The 19,410-nt window shown below is 35.6% G+C and overlaps 1 protein-coding gene across 1 annotated transcript in view; it reads left to right on the top strand.

Moving 5' to 3' along the window:
• DHX36 (DEAH-box helicase 36) overlaps positions 1-19,410 on the top strand; it is a 41,106-nt gene that overhangs the window by 6,479 nt on the left and 15,217 nt on the right. The window contains exons 4-17 of the mRNA XM_045030551.1: positions 1,541-1,579; positions 2,935-3,105; positions 4,264-4,343; positions 5,567-5,641; positions 5,829-5,995; positions 6,679-6,760; positions 7,422-7,562; positions 9,528-9,630; positions 12,010-12,097; positions 14,867-14,922; positions 15,363-15,427; positions 16,707-16,850; positions 17,642-17,759; positions 18,631-18,729. Of these exons, the coding sequence (XP_044886486.1) occupies positions 1,541-1,579; positions 2,935-3,105; positions 4,264-4,343; positions 5,567-5,641; positions 5,829-5,995; positions 6,679-6,760; positions 7,422-7,562; positions 9,528-9,630; positions 12,010-12,097; positions 14,867-14,922; positions 15,363-15,427; positions 16,707-16,850; positions 17,642-17,759; positions 18,631-18,729 (1,428 nt within the window). The remainder of the gene's footprint in view (positions 1-1,540; positions 1,580-2,934; positions 3,106-4,263; positions 4,344-5,566; positions 5,642-5,828; positions 5,996-6,678; positions 6,761-7,421; positions 7,563-9,527; positions 9,631-12,009; positions 12,098-14,866; positions 14,923-15,362; positions 15,428-16,706; positions 16,851-17,641; positions 17,760-18,630; positions 18,730-19,410) is intronic.

The raw sequence follows: 19,410 nt of genomic DNA, 5'->3' as shown, positions 1-19,410 counted from the left end.
TTGGGGGGGACCAAAATTGCTACAAGCCTGCCACCCCTGGAAGAGGCGGAGCAGGGATGGAGTGGTGGTGCAGCCCAGTGTGTGTGTTAGGGGGAAGGGGGGAACACTTTAACAGAAGTAAATCTAACTGTGTGTTTTGTCCTTTGAGTGAGGTGCATTACTGAGTGTATAGATTTTATTAAAACTACTTGGAAATGACTTCATCGAAAAAAAGAAAACTCATGGAAGAAAAGAGTTTTCCAAGACACATGGGAGAATTTTTTTTCACAGAGGTAAAAGATAAAAATCAGTGCCTTATTTGTCAGCAAATGATTGCTGTTCCCAAGGAGTATAACGTGCGTCGGCACTACGACACGATGCACTGTGAAAAATATGCATTCACCGGAAAAATCTGAGAGGGAAAAAGTTCAGCAACTTACATCAGCATTTGCCAAGCAAAGAAGTTTATTTTTGGTGATTGACAAGTCTAACAAAGATTCAGTAAGAGCAAGTTTTGTAATAAGCTAAATGATATGTAAATCATCACAACCTTTTAAAGAAGGCTTATTGGTAAAAGAATGTCTTATGAAGGCCAGTGAAATTTTATGTCCTGTGACACCATTTTGAAGCAGAAGCATACAGATGTTGGAATTCCAGAATTCTACAGGTTTCTTTCACAAGAAAGATTTCCCATGTTATCCTCTGCTTCTGCAAGGTTAATGGTAATGTTTGGAAGTACATATATATGTGAACAGTTTTTTCTCTTCCATGAAGATTAACAAATCTGTGTTAAGGTCAAGGCTCACTGATGAACATTTGAAAGCAACACTGAGATTGGTTTCGTCTCAGGATATCAAACCTAATATTGATGCTCTGGTTGATGCAAAACGCTGCCAGCTAAGTGGCCAAAAATGAAATGACTGTCAAAATTAGCACTGACTTTTCACATTACAATTAAAGAAGTTAATAAATTGACTTTTAATAGCATACTATATTTTAATACTATACTACCATATTACTCTTCAACTTTTTTCTGCCTACCTCCAGGCGCTTCCCGCTGCCAAACAGCTGTTGGTGGCGCTTAGCACCTTCTGAGGAGTGGGGAGCTGCGTACTCAGCGGAGGAGGTGGAGAAGCGATGGGGCAGGAGCGGGGCCTCATGAAAGGGGTGGAGTGGGGCCGGGGCCAGAGCAGCGTCGGGGGGTGTCAGTGATGCGGCCCTCGGGCCTATGCACTAGTCCTCATGTGGCCTTCATGGTCGTTTGAGACCCCTGCTCTAAGGCCCCAATCTTGCAAATGCGCGCGCACACACACACACACACACACACACACACACACACAGAGTCCCGCTGGCTTCAATGCGGCTACATACAAACTTAGAGTTAAGCATGCACATAAGCGTTTGCAGGACCTAGGGCTAAGCATGTACAACTTGTTATACTAGTAAGTTATCTTTTTTCAGGTTAAATTTTTGTTGATCATAGACAAAACTGATTGTATTTTTTTTACCTCCAAAGCATAAGTGTATTTTAAAAATGAATATAACTTTGTTTTTCCCCCAGAGATTCCGAGAGAAACTTCCTTCATATGGGATAAGAAGGGTAAATATATTTATTTTTACTCTGAAATCCAGTGCACCTCTGCTATTTTGTTATAAACATAGGAAAATCAGGGTTTGTAATTCAGACTAAAAATATGATTTTTGGACCCAGATTTATAATAGAAGGCCTCTGTTTTGAAATATCTTTAAAGGAAATGTTATAAAGAATCTTACCACCTTCTAAAGACGTCAGAACGTGGGAGGCTTCATAATTACAGCTAATTTCTTTCTAGAAAAGATTTTGGGCACACAGACATGCGATGTAGGGAAGCTCACTCTACTTACGTTGAACCATACAGTTTTACAGCTAGACAGCCGTTTCCATGGAAACCAGACATGAGCACCAAGTATATTTAAAATACTATATAGCTTTTTCATCCTTCACTTTGCAGATTTAACTTTTAAAATGTTGCATGTTGTTTGAAACTAAGGTGACTAATTGCCCTGGTTACTTGTAATTTTAATAAACATTTTATTTACTGTATTATATCTTAAATTGCCAGATGTGGCTGTCTTTATTGCTGGTCATGATATGTTTGTATGACTTATGATTGAACATTGATTAAATTTGTCTTTATTCCGTTTTAGTCTCTAAATCACACTCTTGTGGCTGCATGCTGTTTTATGCTACTTATGCACAATCAGTGAATTAACGACCATTTTAGCCAAAGGGGGTTATTTTCATTTGAGTTTAAATAACTTGTATATTACACGCCAGGGTGAAAGTACTCCATAAGCTTTGGTTTGTAGGTTTAATTGTCTCTTTAAAAGGAAAAAAAAATCTAAAACAAATAGTTCCATTGCTCTTCAGATTGCAGTAACTTTTTTGTGGGGTTTTAAACATTCCCTTGCTGTGATTGCAGCACAAACACTGAAACATCGTGCTAAAATATGTGAGATGGAATGTGCTGCTGAATACAAATGAGAAACAGACTAGTCTCTCTTCAGTGACTGAGCTGAATGAAATGCAAAAGCCAAACAAACAGGAAAAGTGAGAAGTTAAGCTTTCATTTTCAGTTATCTAGGACTAGCTATATTTTCAAAGGGGTTTCAAACCCTAAGTGTTTGTGCAGGATTGTTAATTATGGAACCCTATTTTCATAAATGATAGTATTCATTCTGTCCACACAAGTAATTTGTGCATGGCCTTAGTCATATATTTAAAGTGCATGGCACACTTTGACTCTCTGGCCCTAAATGTTAATAAAATGGATATCTAAGTGTGTCCCTTTAAAGTACTGTGGCTTGTTCTTTTAAATTGAAATCAAAAGAATAGGGAATTCTAGAAGGCCTCCTACAGTTTAAAAAGACTATTTGTCAACATAAGATTACATTTTTCTTTTCCTTTTAAAATAGGAACTGGTAACTGTGATAAATAATAATCAGGTGACTGTGATCAGTGGTGAGACTGGTTGTGGAAAGACTACACAAGTTACTCAGTTCATTCTGGATGACTATATAGAGAGAGGGAAAGGATCTGCTTGCAGAATTGTATGTACCCAACCCAGGAGGATCAGTGCTATCTCAGTAAGTGCAGTGCTGAAAAACTGAATTGTTTTGTTGAATGTTAATTTCCTTTTGCAACAGAGAAATTGTGGGACAAATTTATTTACTACTTGTATTGCACTACTGCCCAAAGTTCTTAATCAGAACCAGGCCTCATTTTGTTAGGCACTGTACAAGCATATAGGATGTCATTCCCCCAAAGAGTTTACAATGTTTAATTCCCAATTCTGTGAACACTTGCATCCATAATTAATGTATTTGAGTAGTTGTATTGAAGCCTTTGGGCTAGCAAGTATGTGTCTGCAGGATTGGAGTTCAGTGTTGCTCTTCTGAAGTAAACAACATTGAAGCTGAACTCTTTGGCAGTTCTGTGCAATCTGCAAGGGTAGTGGAAGTTCACCCAGAGCTTACATATAGACCTTTGTGGGTCGTCTTAGTTGAGTTTCCTGCTCAGCACTCTTACCTAATATGGGTAAAGTAAGGGTAAGGAAAACATGAAAGGGTCTGTACTTGGACTCTGGTTTTTTGGATACCTTATGTTTTGCTCTTCTTGAGCTGCCCAGAAAGTGTTTTCCCATCACTTTACTGGACGAAGTGGCATAGCTTCAAAAACTAGTCTTTTACACTTTCAGCCTCATTTCTCAATACTGTGCGATAGTCAGAGAATAATAATAATAGTCACAGAACAATGGTTGAACTTTAATGTTACTTAACCATTGCTAAACAATTCAGTCTAAAACTATTGATAAAGAAAATTAGAGGTGAGCATTTCTCAGCTTGGTTGATCACATGAAGTTTGACCGCTAGAATGTACAAAATGCATAGTTTCCATTAAGTAGAAATATGAGGTGCAGGGTTGTAAGGAGTTCCACTACCCAGGATGAGTTGCATGTCATGCTGTTAAGTTATAAGGGGGAAATACTTTTAGTTCCATTGTATATAAAACCGCTCCACTGTCTTTTGAAATATATTTTGGGTTCTACACCAGTTCCTGGATTGTGGCAAAAGAGTGCTGTATCCATCAGAGGAGGGTATTAAAGGTAGTTTTAGCGTTATTATAAACTGACACGTAACTTCTTCATGGTAGATAGTTCCTACTGAAGAATACCTATAAATTCAGATAAGCCGCTTTTATTTATTTATTTATTTTAACATGATGCTATTTGGTTTGATTTTAAGGTGGCAGAGAGAGTTGCAGCTGAAAGGGCAGAAGTGTGTGGTAATGGCAAGAGTACAGGATACCAGATTCGTCTTCAGAGGTAATTTATAGGGTTTTTTTTGGTGTTTGTACGCTGACTTGAATGTATACTGACAAACAGGAAAATTTGAAATACTATTTTAAACATAGAGGGAACATACTTAACTGCTTTCACACAGAGGGGATTCCTGAGTAATTTTCCCGTAAATGGTTGGGAGGAAAAATAAGTACATACTTGAAAGCTTGACTACAATGGTTGAACTTTAATGTTACTTAAATTGGTGAGAAGCCAATTTTTGTAGTATAATCTACTTTGCTGGGGGAGCAAGTTTACATCTGTAATTCTGTTAATTTAAAGGGGATAAACCAAATGAACACCATATGGTGGAAGAATTACAAATAGCACAGGGTAAACAGGTTATCAATACGCACATCTTAAACTGTTAAAAGTTGAGATAAGAGATGCTGGTTGAAGCAGAGAAGGAACAAAACAATTATGGTTCAAAGACTTAAAAATATCTTGTGTACTAATCCCGGTTACACTGGAAACCATTTGAATGGTCAAATTGCAAATCACAGCTTGTGCAGTTTCCAATCTGGAAACACCCTTATTACAACAGACGTAGAGAAGGGAGTGTTAAAAGTTAAAAATGTCAACAGCTTTAGGCCCTGATCCTGTGAACTCTTATGCATGTGCTTAACTTCACATCCCATCATGTAAGGTTAAGCATGTTGCATCAGTGTTTGCTGGCTTAGGGCTTTAGTGTAGGTACTGATGTATCTGGAATAATCCTTAAATGAAAAACTGATCTAAGAAGCTAAAAATAGAGAATATGGCCCTAGTTGTAATCTGATATTCCAGTGTTGTTTTTGTGCACAAGTGTTTTTATTCAGGATGTAAAATTATTCATGGAGCTAAATTATATTCTCAAGTATAAATGCTGTTTAACAGAGAACAATATTTTGCCTTGTTTTTAGTCTAACAACAATTTGGGATGAGTAGAGAAAAGCTAATCCTGAAACGGTGACAAATATTGGCTATAAAGCCTGGTACTGTCAAATTGCAAATGATCCATTCCTCATCATAGGCATTCTATGGCCTAGCCCTGACTTAATCCCCTCTTGCACTAATTTAGTTCTAAATGAGCAGGCCTAGAGAATGAGTTGAATGATGTAGATTGTCATTATAGACACTTTAAAGTGCATTCTGCTTTGGAGCTTTTAAAGTACTTTGTAAAATATTAGAAAAGAGAATTCAAGAATTCTTAATGCATCTCTTTTCAGTCGGTTACCAAGGAAACAAGGTTCCATTCTGTACTGTACAACAGGAATCGTCCTACAGTGGCTCCAATCAGACAAGTAAGTAGTTGTATTCACTAGTTTCTTTTTAAATATAAATATCAGAGTTTTAGTGAGCTAGCTTTTTAATGGTTCTGTGTTTTGTTTCCATTCTTTAGTACTTGTCTCGGTTTTTTTTTTTGTTTTGTTTTAATGCCTTGCTTCTGCTAAACATAAATGTTATCAACTTTGCATTCTTTTATTTTAGGCAATTGTCCAGTGTTAGTCATGTTATTCTTGATGAAATCCATGAAAGAAATCTTCAATCAGATGTCTTAATGACTATTATTAAAGATCTTCTAAATGTTCGACCAGATCTGAAAGTAATACTGATGAGTGCTACTTTGAATGCTGAGAAATTTTCAGAATATTTTGGTGGGTGATATGCTTGTATCGTAATATTGATTAGATATGTAACGTACTTAATATTTGCTATATATATGTATTTTGGACTTGTACTGTTTAATAATGCAGTTTTAAAAAAAAGAAAAGTGTGAGTTTGACTTAAATTAAAAATGATTATTTCAGTGTTAGCCGTAGCTGTCACCTGTTAAGAGGTCTCAAAGTAGGGTGCAATGCAAGGTTCCTTGATTTATCCCATCATGGTTATATGTTGCTGCTTTTGTTTTCCTCCATGAAATGTCTTTCAGAAGAATAGAGGTTAATACACACTATAAGTTGCCAGAGGTTGGCATTATCTTTAATTTTTAAAACTCTCATTTAGCACCCTTAGAGGCCATGAGTGAGTGGATTTGCAGTGCAGATCTTCCTATGGTATGCCAGCCAGTCTACAAGTGGTTCATCTGCCTTGGGTTTCAGTCACATTGGCTAGAACATAAGGAAACATGCATTGCTGTTGCCTGTGGTGGTCTATTTAGTGACTTTTTGGGGGTGTTTAACTTGATACTTTTCACAAGCATTAAGTGTACATGAAAATCAAACTTAATAGGTATGCATTGTTATTTTTTCTAACTATTTTTGATATAGACTAGTGTTACAGTATTAAGTATATTTCATTTGTTTTCTAAGAATTAATAAGTTACACTCTTCCTCAATAGACAATTGTCCCATGATCCATATACCTGGATTCACTTTCCCTGTTGTGGAATATCTTTTGGAAGATGTAATTGAAAAGTTAAGGTCAGTCTGTTTCTGAAAGTAAAGATCCACATAACTGTATTGGATGCTACTAGGCATATACATAGAATGATGATCACTTTTTCTCAGCCTGGCAGTCTGGATTTTCCACAGTAGCAAATCACATCTCACCATGAACAAACCAATGTTTATTTCAGTTTTGTTTCAAATGATAACCGACATTTCTGAACTGATGGCAGACATCTTGTTTAAAAAAAGCATTTTTGACCATGGGAAAATTCACTAGCTTTTTCTGTGTTTTCATAAATGACATCATATTTTTAGCAAGATGCTATCAGTAGTCAAAATAAAATTTTTAAAAAAGTCTCAACGTGAAGTCCTTTGGGTTTTTTTTTTCCCCTCCTGAACTAGGTCAGTTATTTACGTTAAAATGCTTGATTATCTTTGCATTTTCAGGTAGCTAGATTGAGCTAAATTCTTTTTCTGCTTATTTTTATGCTTTTAGAAATGGAGCCCACTTTGTAGATAAGGCTTCTTCAGCTTTTTTTCTTTAAAGCATAATATTACAAGCTACAACTAAAATCTTGCACGTTATTGTCAGTGGGTTGAATCACCAATGTATTTGTTAGCTTTTAAGAAGTTTTTTTTTTAAATTTTAAAATTAAAATAATATTAAATGACTGTAATAATTGTGTACTTTTAGATATACTCCAGAAGATACAGATTACAGACCACGGCGGAAGAAGGGCTTTATGCAAGGACAGATAAGCAGACCAGAAAAGGAAGAGAGAGAAGAAATCTATAGAGAACGATGGCCAGATTATCTAAGGCAGCTGCGAGGAAGGTAGGTCTTATTTGTTCACTTCTATGCTGTCAGGTATTACCAATTATCTATGTACTTCTACAGCTGAGAAATATAAAATTATACTATGCAATTAATTAGTTTTTATAACACAATTACCAGTTACATAGAGATGGCTATAACATTGTGAGTAGTGCAGTTCAATGCTAAGTGTGTCATACATGAGTCAACATACTAGCACAGTATCACACATGCTTGGTTAAACTAAAAGTTGCAAACTCCAAGTCTGACATAGGGGAAGAAGTCACAATCAGCCATTTACTATTGGCATGCACATGTATAGTCCACAATTCTTTCTATTCATCAAACTGTCAGGCTGCTTATACTCTGATTCCTAACTCTTTCCCTGATGGCTTCCCTACTTGTGCTATCTTTCCTTTTGTAGTAGATACTGCTAGTAGTCTGGCCTCATAATCAACAAAACAGAAGAGTAAACATGCCACAACTTTTTAAAAATATTTTTGACATCCTTTTCTTCAGACACTTCTGTCATAACCCTTTAAACAAATAGATTGGATTAAAAATAACATAAACCAAACCTTTGTTATACTTACCATTTTAACTGATATTCTTTGATTTTTCAGTCCTTTCCCTTTGGTTGCTTACACTGCTTTGCTCTTGAGGACATTACAGTGGTTATTTCAAGAGGCATGAGATAATCCATCCTAGAAGTCCCTTTTTTATGAATGGACAACTCAACCAATCCTTCTCCCAGGACTGCATGAATTACATCTTTCTCTCTTCCCTACCTCACTAACCATTTAGTCCATTATGAGGCCATACTCCAAAACTGAATTATAGATATGTGGCTCGATTGTTTGCCTACACTTGAACACACAACTACAAAGATTCTACCCACAAATGACCACTTGGAAGCCTAAATTCCATTTACAAGTTTTGCAAATGGACCTTTTTTTGAAAACATGTCCCTCTGTGGGAGATTTTGTTTGAGAAAAATGCATTGGTCAGCTATGGTGAGAAAAACAAATTGTAGCAGCATTAATATCCCAGGCAGTTAAGCCTTCTTACCCACAGGCTTTTGAGGAGTAGTTTCTTGCAGGAGGGGGAAGGGAAATAGGGTGACTGGGGAGCAAAAGTTATCTTAACCCCTTCATGTCTCACCTGTTTTCCTTCAATAAGGGTTATAACAGGTTAATGAAGGGTGATCTCCCTTTCAGGAACCCAGTAAACACCTTTTTTGCCCCACTTTTCAGAGCTTTACAGCATTCAAGCAGTGGATAAATTATTTTATTTTTTTTAAAAAGGTTGTGCAACATGTTCCCCACCACAGAGACACATTACTTCACTTCTCACCCCTGTCTTTTTCAAAGTTCATCACTTTCTCCTCTCAGGCTTCTCTTCCTTCCCCTCTTTGCTGGAACTTCAGTGATTTTTAATGACACATGCATAATGCATTCCAAGGTCTTCACTGATTGGATAACTGCTGGCTTGCAGAGTTAAGTCCCTGAGGCAGTTAATTAGCTTGAATGTTGAAGCATGAAATATTCGGCTGCAGCAACTTTGTTAGACTTAATAATTAATTTAGCTTAATTTGGACATGTTGTTATATTCAGAAACTTGACACTTCACCTTACTTATCTATGGAACTCAAAACATTTTGTATATGTTAAGTACTTGGGCTAAACGTTATGTAGTCTGTCTTTGCACTAATTTGATGTATGTCATAGTATGACCTAACTGTCTCAAATTATTTAGAGCAATGTATCATGGTCTTAAAGCTCTCACATTATTCCAGACTCTAAATCTAGGGAAAATATGGTATAGATCTATGCAAGTCTAGCGTGTAAACAAAAGAGAACTATATTGTACAAGAATACTGCATTTTCTTTGCTGTCAAATTGCAATAGCCTTGTAATAGAAACACTTGAAATGAGTGGATGGGTTTTTTTTCTTAGACTTATCATTATGTACACACATTATCTATAGGTATTCGGCAGGTACTATAGATGCGTTAGAAATGATGGATGATGACAAGATTGATCTTGACCTTATCGCTGCACTTATCAGACATATTGTCCTAGAGGAGGAGGTGAGTTTTCTGTATGATTTGCATAACTTATTTAAATAAGTTAATTTTCTTTCTAGCTAAATCACTTGACTCATGCTAACAGTTTTCATAAAGCTTGATTGTAATTATAGATTTGAATTATGCTGAAACTAAAAATCTGCCACTATCAATCAATCCTATAATCAATCTCAAGTCATATAGTGTAGCAAACTGTTTTTCCACCCACTAGGAGCTACATATCTGAAGAACAAAAGCCTTATATGGGCTTGTGCATGTTCCCGTTGGATTTATATTCTTTACAAAATCACTCACTTAAATAAAATATTTAAGTTAAGATTCTTCTCTGCTTACAGTAGTGTTACAATAGAAATGTTAGGTGTGATCTATTTTAACAGCCATGGGAAAAGGATACATAGTTAGAACATGACACCATACTTCAGGAAATTGTGCATTGTGGTCAGTAGTCACTAAAAATGTCAAACATAGTGGAAATTATTTTGGGTTACATCACTACATTGAGGCTGAGATTTTCAAAACCACCTGTAGGCTTTAGGTGCATAATTTTCATTTAAGGCCCTGATTCAGAATGCATTTAAGCACATGCCTTGTTGAAGTCAATAAGATTTAAGCATGTGTTTAAAGTAAGCATGTGCCTAAGTGCCTTTGAATAGGGGCCATTGACAAGAGTTTGCATTTAAATCTTCATAGCAGCTTTGAAAATCTTACCCTAAAAATTCATGCTTCTCTTAGTGATAACTACTGAGCCATATTACGTAGCTCTTATTACTTAGACAGGGGGCATTGTTTAGTGAATAAAGCACAGAGTTAGATGTCTGAAGCTCTCCTACTAGTTCTGACACAACTTGGTTTTTCTCATTTGTTAAGTGGGGGTAATAGTTTAATTGGATATTAAGACTTAATAAATGATTTGTGAAGTTCTTCAGTCTTTTGATGGAAGGTAGCATAAAATTTAAATGAATTTGTTGCCAGTTGGTATCTTTAAATTCATTGTTGTATTCAGTCTATGTCAAAATCAACATCAGTAGCGTAGTAATCAAAGAATGTAGTGAAGAATTTAATTGTGCAAAAATCACTTTAAAAACACTGCCTGGAAACTTCATGAACATAAAAGTAAATCACCAGCCTTTCACCTTCTTGCTCTTGGTTGACAAATGGGTAGAAAAATTAACTGTACTGTTTTGAGTTGTAATTTAGTTCTTTACAGTATCATGTACTGGGCATATAGACTTTAAATTATTTCAGCTGGGTAAATAGATATATTAAAAAATGTTGATGCAGTGAACCCTGTGAATTATTATAGCTTAATGGTATCATATTAATTCAGATGTTTACTACATACACAACTAGGAGGCTCTTGTCCCGGCTTGTTTTAAGACTGTTAACTTGTAAACTATAAACTTAGTATTAATATTTAATACAGCATTTGTGTTTTTTTACTTAACCCTGGATTTACATTAGCCCATTACATCTCTGTATGTGCCTAATTACACATCTAACACAATCAGTTATGTTTTGTTTGCTTAAAAATTAATGGACTTAAATTCTTACTATTACTTACCTCTGCAGCATCATGCTTTTGCTGCTGCTAGAGGCAGGATACCAAACTAGATTGCCATTGGGTCTGATTGAGTGTGGTAATTCTTGTTTTCTCTTTAAATTAATCTTATTTAGAATTCAAGTTTCATTCTACTGGTTTTTATTTGAGAAAGTATGTCATGGAATATGCAGGCATACATTAGTGATTAAAATTCCTAATGAAATTTTGAGAAAAAGATATTTCATTTACTTATATACATTGTCAAAAAGGTTCTACACTTGAGACAGTGTAATAAATATCAAGCACTGCAATATGAGTTAATTATAGGAAGAAATAAGTGGACCATGGAATAATTCTGCCTTCCTTGGACAAGCAACACATTGTTGACTGTTACCTGACAATCCCTTTAAAATAAGGTATCAAAAAAAATTTATAACTATCAGATTTCATATGTTACAAATAACTCATTAGATAATTAAAACCTGAGAGAGAGAACTTTTGCTGTTTGTGCTTCTTTTGTTTGGAAAATTAAAATAGACTTGTTCATCGTTCTCATTTAGTTGCACTGTCAGTTTCTAAAACTAGTGCAGAGCTACAATATTTTGGATTGCAAACACTACAGAAGAATGTTTGTTTTAAAACAAATTTCCAGTGGAATCCTTTTAAAATCCAGATGAAATTTATACAGTCACTCCTGTTTAAAAGCAAGCTCATAAAATTTTGTGGAATATTTGATTCAGTAGTGCCTCAAGTTAAATGTCATCTAGCCAAGATATTTACACAAACATACAAATGTTGAGTATTTAGTGTGTAATTTAATCTTTTTTCCCATTCATATATAGGATGGTGCAATACTGGTGTTTCTCCCAGGCTGGGACAATATTAGCACTTTACATGACCTCTTGATGTCACAAGTCATGTTTAAGTCAGGTAAAAAATAATAAGAATAATATTTTGTTCTTTCTTAGTGACCATTTCCTTAGCAACTTCTCTGGTTCATCAGCTTCCCCCACCTTTGTTGGCATCCCTCTATTATTTTTCTAGCTCCTTCTTCTCCGTGCTCATCATTATATATACGATATCTTTTCAGTTATGTATTGTCGTTCATCCGAAGATCTTGCTGGTGACATTTATTCCCATGTTTGAGTTTCCATCTCCATGTGATGACTCTAAAACCCACATCTCCCTCCTTCTGTCCATTCTGATACACAGAACTCTCCTGGATGGTCCATCTCTATCCAAATATGAAATTTCCTTTCTTCGTTCCTCTTTGCTGTTGACAACTCCTTTTAAAACTTGTTTCTTCTAGGAAGCTTTGTTATATTCCCATCCCCTGTGATGCCTTTATTCCCTCCTGCCACTGAACTCTTTGCCCTGTGCTACAATTAAAAACCTGTGGCTGTCTTGTGTCAGCTGACTCGGGCTAAGGGGCTGTTTAATTGCGGTATAGATGTTCAGAATGGAGCCTGGGCTCTGGGACCTTCCCATCTCTAGGACCCTGTGAGATGAGTGTTCCAGAGCGCTGACTCCAGCCCAAGGTGGAACGTCTATACCGCAGTTAAACAGCCCCTTAGCCTGAGTCAACTGACACAAGCCAGTCAGCATGGGCCAGCCATGGTTTTTTAATTGCAGTGTAGACATAGCCTAAGTATTGAAGTGGACTGGTATATTTAAGTTTCTAGAAATTGAAAATACACTTTAAAACAAACATTGATATTATCCATTGAAATTTTTCAAAAAAAAAAATTAAATTGAATTTAGCCATGCCTATATATCAAGAATTAACTTCTGGACTTGTAAGTTATTACGAGAGTACAGGTGTACAAACTACTATTGTATAAAAACACAAACATGGAGTATATCTGTTCCTGCTGCTTATTCGTACCTCAAATGATAATACCCAAGATGGTAATTTCCACAGCAACAAATTGTTGCCACATTTGATACTAGGTATAGATAAAACAGTAAAGATAGATGATCTCTTAAACACCACTCTTGGTATATTGCAAATGCTTTCAATCAAGCATCTGCAGAATTGATGCTAAATGATTTTTTGGTTTTTGCATATTTAGAAGCTCCCTAGTTGTGCTAACCAGTCCCAAATATAATACAGCAAGTTCTGTTCCACAGATCTTACCAGTTTCCTTTTTATTCAAAATCTTAAAATTACCCTAAAGATACAGATGTTACCGCACAGATATGCTTAGAGGGTCACAATAAATAGATACTATCATTTTTAGAATTAAACCAAAGACAGTAGTTTAAAATATTTTCCTATGGCTGACTCCCGCCTTTCTCTTCTTTTTGCTGATGACTTTGCTGTTGACTAACCAGAAGGCCATTGGCTCATATATTCAGTGCTGACAATCAGTCAGTTTCCTGTTAAGCACTTCATCTGTCATTAACCAGCCAGTACTGCATTGCCAGCAGAAGCCACCTATGTTCTCGGTAGTATTGCTTATATGTTAATGTGGAACCTGAACAATTCATGTGATAGAATATGGATTGAAGATGCAACTGATCACATAATTCAACTCATTAGAAATGTGTGCTAACTTCTAAAAACTCCATGGAAACTGGTAATTTTTCCATAACGCATCAGTTAAATTAAACTGCAGTATTTCATATGACTTTTTTAATCCCCAAATCAAATGGTGTAACACAAAGGTACAATTTTGTCACAATTGCAAAAGCCTGCAGCACTTAAGAAAAAGATCTTAAAATGAAAGTGTTACATGTATCTCAACAGAATGCTCTGTATGTTTGTTTCTATTTAAGTTTCACCATATTGGGTGAGAACACACTTTTGCCCTTGATCCTTTGTTCAAGGTTAACACTTGAGCAGAATTTTTAAGGCTGCTGCCCTTAATGTAGCGCATATAGAACACGCTTACCCCTCCTGTTTTCAGAATCTTAGAGTCCATTCACAATAACTGAGTGGTCATTTGAATCAACATGTTTCTTGAATTGATGGTACATGAATCTGACTTCATAGAATATCAGGGTTGGCAGGGACCTCAGGAGGTCATCTAGTCCAGCCCCCTGCTCAAAGCAGGACCAATCCCCAGATAGATTTTTATTTTATTTTTTGCCCCAGATCCCTAAATGGTCCCCTCAAGGATTGAACTCACGACCGTGGGTTTAGCAGGCCAATGCTCAAACCACTGTTGTACTAGATCCAAAATGGAAAACTCTTCATAGAGAGAAGTGAATTCTTTATCAAGAGAAACTGCATGATTGTCATGTAGCTATGCTTATAAAAAACCTCAGCATTATTTTAGCTAAACATTATTTTAATATGCTGCTGTTTGGCCCAGGAATGTGTGTGTGGGGTTTTTTTTTACTTTAATTGTAGATGCTCATATCCTGAACAACCTAACACAGATATGACCTGTTCAGACAGGGACATAATTCTGTTTTTAGTAAGTTTTTTTTTTTTTCATTCCCTTTCTCCAATGATAATTTAGTCTAATGCTGTGTAGCTGGATGTGGTGTGGTCAAAAGAAGTGTTGGGTATAATGATGATGTATTACCAAAGTACTGGAAAGTACATTTGATGCCAGTTTGAAGAAAGGTGACTAGGAATGAGAAACAGTAGATTTACATATGCCTTTTTATCCTTTGTGTCCAGATGATTAGTTTTGCTGTACAGCATTGAATTTTCCATGACATACCACTGTTTACTGTTTTAACTTTCAGATAGGTTCATTATTATACCTCTGCATTCACTGATGCCTACTGTTAACCAGACACAGGTATGTTTCGTTACTTACAATATTCTTAACTTTTATTGTGCATTAAACTATAGTAAACATTGGTAAATTATAGTAAATGTCTCTTATTTTAAGTGAAATCTTCTAGACACAAGTTTTGCAGATAAAATTGGTTTGGTTTTTTTGTTTTTTTTTCAACTATAGCCTATGCATAATTTGAAATAAAGCTAAGTGAATGTTAAATTTCTTTTTGGCTTGTAGTAAATAGTCCATTTGTATTTTTATAGTGTTTATCTATCCAGATGGCACTGCTGCAGGTACCTTCGAACATAGTGTTGATTATGGCATTATTTAGCGCATACAAAACAGATATGAGGGCAAGTGTAACTGTTCAGACCTGCAGAACACTCAAAATGATTTTGTGCTTTGTTTGGTTTTGATAAATAGTCTGTTTTACTTCTGTTAATTATGTATCTTTTCAGGTTTTTAAAAAGACCCCTCCTGGAGTACGGAAAATTGTAATTGCTACCAACATTGCAGAGACTAGGTAAAACATATTTTTGTTTCTGTGTAGGTAGCCACATTTGCCAAATAACACAATTCTTGCAAAATAAATGCTAAATCATAACATTAAAGCAAAAGTGAAAACTGTTAAATATTTCTAATAAAATGCATTTGGTTATTCATAAATAGGTGGTACAGTGAATTAGGAATTTTTCTTTATAAGTATGCTAGACTAGATTGATTAAATCTTTTTATTGGAAGCTGATTGTGGAAAGTGACTCAGTGAACAGATCTATTGTATTATTAATCTGAGCTACTTACTATTCCTGACAAGCTTTATACCCCTATGTTTAAATCCTGTTAGCACTGCAGAGCCTGGTTAGGCTCTTTTTTGCATTGCTTATCAACATGACTGTCGACTGCATTCCACTGCAGAACATTGATAGTTCATGATTAAGAAAATATACAACTTGACTGTAAGATCCCATGTTGTTTGCAGAGCTGACAGTTAAACCAACTTTTCACTTGTAAACTGAGAAAATATAGAAGTTAAGACAATAAACATGAGCTTCCATAATGCCATCATTAGATGCTTGAAGCTTTTTAAGTATTGGTCAGACTTTTCATATAAATTAAGCTAATGTACATTAGCTCCTTTTTTACCATGCTTACATTTTCTAAAGTTCTGTCCATTTCCTTCTATAGTTATTTAAAACTAGAGCACCCTTCTGTAAATCTTCCATACTTTCTTATAACATGTAATGTAAACTATGCCAGATAGTTCCAGCTATGAGTCCTGCTGAAGCATGGAGATCGTCTACAGGGGCTCTATGTAAGTGTCGTTTTCAGTTCATGGCAAAGCTTTAGAAATTCTTTTAGCATATGGTATGGTTTTGGAGAATTAAACTTACTGTTTTTGGTATATGAAATGTGTTTTTAAAAAAACGCACATCTTCCACTTATCTGCCCCTTTTAGAATGATTCTATGGTAATGTGACATCTACTAGTGAGTGATACCAAGTATTATCACAATATTATACTTGCTTGTGTACGTCAGCAGAGCAGGAGCTGGTTAGCCTTACTTCAGAGAAATGTGAAATGAATGTTTTTAAAATGTGTGCAGCATTGTCCCTCTCTCTTTTTTGACGTGCAGCAAGTAAGTTTCATTTGTTGTATTTGCAGAGCACTTAAAATTACACCAATGAAGTTTGTAAATATAATGCATCATCTAATATTGCAAGTAGATAAAGTATATCCTGCACTCTGTAGACTAACTTTTCTATGCATACTGTAAAGCTAAGAAAACCACTTATTTTTGACAGCATTACCATCGATGATGTGGTATACGTTATAGATGGAGGAAAAATAAAAGAAACTCACTTCGATACGCAGAACAACATTAGCACAATGGCAGCAGAGTGGGTTAGTAAAGCTAATGCCAAACAAAGGAAAGGTCGAGCAGGAAGGTAAGAGAAATGACTATCGATATTAGAAAATTTCTGTGGCAATAAACTTTAAAAGGGAAACAAATTTGTTCACATTGGAAGTTGAGAACTTTTAATGTCTAATAAATTACAGTAGTGTATCTTAAGACACTTTCAAGTGCTTTCTATTCTGTTTTTCACTTTCCATTATAAAGCATAAGCCAGTATGACACTCTCATTCTTTTACTGATGGAATGACTTTGGCATAGTTCTGGGAATGAGTTCTTATTTAACTTGATTGGCTTTTGAATATTTCTAGTAGTAGTACTGAATTTTTTAAACTCCATGGTGTTAGTAGTCTTATGTTACCTCTTCATCTTTACACCTTCGGAGAATATTGAAGCAAAAATTTGTCTGTAAACTTAAAAACTGCTTTCCTTGTCAAACACATGGAGCACCTATTGTCTAGCTCATAGATCTTGTTTGTGCTCCCCCCTCCTCCAGCCTTTTCACTGCTCCTTCATTAAATGTTGCTGCTGTTGGTTTGTAGTTCTCTAGTGCTCCTGCTGTCTGAAACATTCCTCCTGTATCCTTCTGCCTTATTGGCTTTTCATTGTATTTCAAAACTCCCAAATTGCTTTTTTTGAATACATCTTTTAACTTGTATACCTTTATTTTAATGCCTTGAAGTGTTTGGGGATATACTATGAATTTTGGAAATTTTTGATTTTCAGGGAATATACTATTAATTGTTGAGTGTTTGGGAGAAGCTGTCAATGTAGTTGTAAGTATTGTTGAAAGACAAAATATTTCTTACACATTTTGAATATTAGAGTCCAGCCGGGTCACTGTTATCATCTATATAATGGTCTACGTGCCAGCCTACTGGATGATTATCAATTACCGGAAATCCTAAGGACACCTTTGGAAGAACTTTGTTTACAAATCAAGGTAATTATCTGATTAGGGCTAGTTGTTCTAATACATTATAAACTTTCCAGGCTGGTAAGAGAGTGAAGGGTTTGGCATTAGGTACAATGCTCAAAAACTTTGAGCCTGAGATTGTTCCTAAGCATAACTTGATGTAACAGATTACCACTGTTGTTTCAACAGACTATTTGACAGACTACACTTTTAAGTATATTTGTACTAAAGTCTCCTAAATACCTGGTTTAATATTAAATAAAAGACAAACTCTGTTAAAGTAAAACTGAATTATGCTGTTTCCCTGAATTCATATGCCCACAAGCCAGAGAATTTTTTTCTTCCTGTTCACCAACAGGTCATAAGACATGGCACCTTAAAGATGGGTGTCACATAACTTACTAAAAACAGTTAAAACTGACTGAGTTCACTGGCTTGCTGCTTTGTGTCATTACTTTTATTGTTTGTTTTCTTTAGTAGTTTTGACATGGCAATTCTCAGGGAAATTGGCTGAACTATTTGCTATTACTCACACATCCTCAAATGTAAAGTCATGGAGATAATTTAAGCAAAAACGATGACGTTCGTGACTTGTGACAATTGTTAACACAAGTGCTGGACATGTACCTCAGATGAGGAGTGGATCCCTAAACAAAACTTGTGACTACAATAATATCTTTTCATTTTTATCAGAATTTAACTGATTGTAGGAAAATAAAGGAACACTTGATAAATCTGAGTACTAACCTAGTGAAATTCAAACTTTAAAAGTTCTGATGTATTAGTAACTTTGCAAATTAGGCAGTAGCTTCTCAGAAGTCTGCAAATGTGTACTGAATTAATGGTAACACATAACTCAGAATCATATCGGTCAGAACTTGCATCTCTTTTATTTCAGATTCTAAGGCTTGGTGGAATTGCTTATTTTCTGAGTAGGCTAATGGATCCACCATCTCGTGAAGCTGTGATGTTGTCCATAAATCATCTAATGGAACTGGTAAACTAATACTTAAACATATGCTAGAGTATGTTATGTTCAAGTTCAGTGTGTTGACTTATCGAACTACAGAAGTCACTCTAAGATCAGTACTGAGTAATGTTGCTGAGTTACCTTATTATAAGATAATTTAGACATTGCTGATTATATGCATTTTGGTTATTGGAGCCACTCCGCTTCTAGTGGCTCTCTATGCATCCAAACTGTACTTTACTGCACTGGAGGCACTATATTTTCTCTCATGCCTTAAGAGGTATGCAGTGACTGGTACTAACCAGTGTCCTGCCTTCCAGGGTGCTGTGTAACTGAGGAACAAAGGGGAAATAATTTTAATTTTATTTTAAATATTGAAAATGTTTTCTGTGCCAGATTAAAGTCACTCTTCAGAATCTTGACTTTCTAAATTATTCACATTTATGCAACCTTTTCTTGAGGTTTCCCAGCTGAGCTTTAATTCCCCTGTCTCTGCTGCTTGAAAACTGTGCCAGCTGCTTATGACTCTGTCTAGCTAAGACTTCCCAGACTAGCCAGATCAATGAAATGTTTGAGATTTTTCCATGGAAAATAAAAGTAATTGGGAAGAAGAATCTAATTGTGAACAGCCACTTGAATGGTAATGGGATAACAGGCATAAGTGGGGACTGAGGCCAATAAACAAAGTAAGATAGAAAAGTCACTTTG

This window comes from Mauremys mutica, chromosome 9 (assembly GCF_020497125.1).
Source record: "Mauremys mutica isolate MM-2020 ecotype Southern chromosome 9, ASM2049712v1, whole genome shotgun sequence".
In the NCBI taxonomy this organism is placed as follows: Eukaryota; Metazoa; Chordata; order Testudines; family Geoemydidae; genus Mauremys; species Mauremys mutica.
Note: the sequence above shows the minus strand (reverse complement) of the source record. Positions and strands in the feature narration are given on the sequence as shown.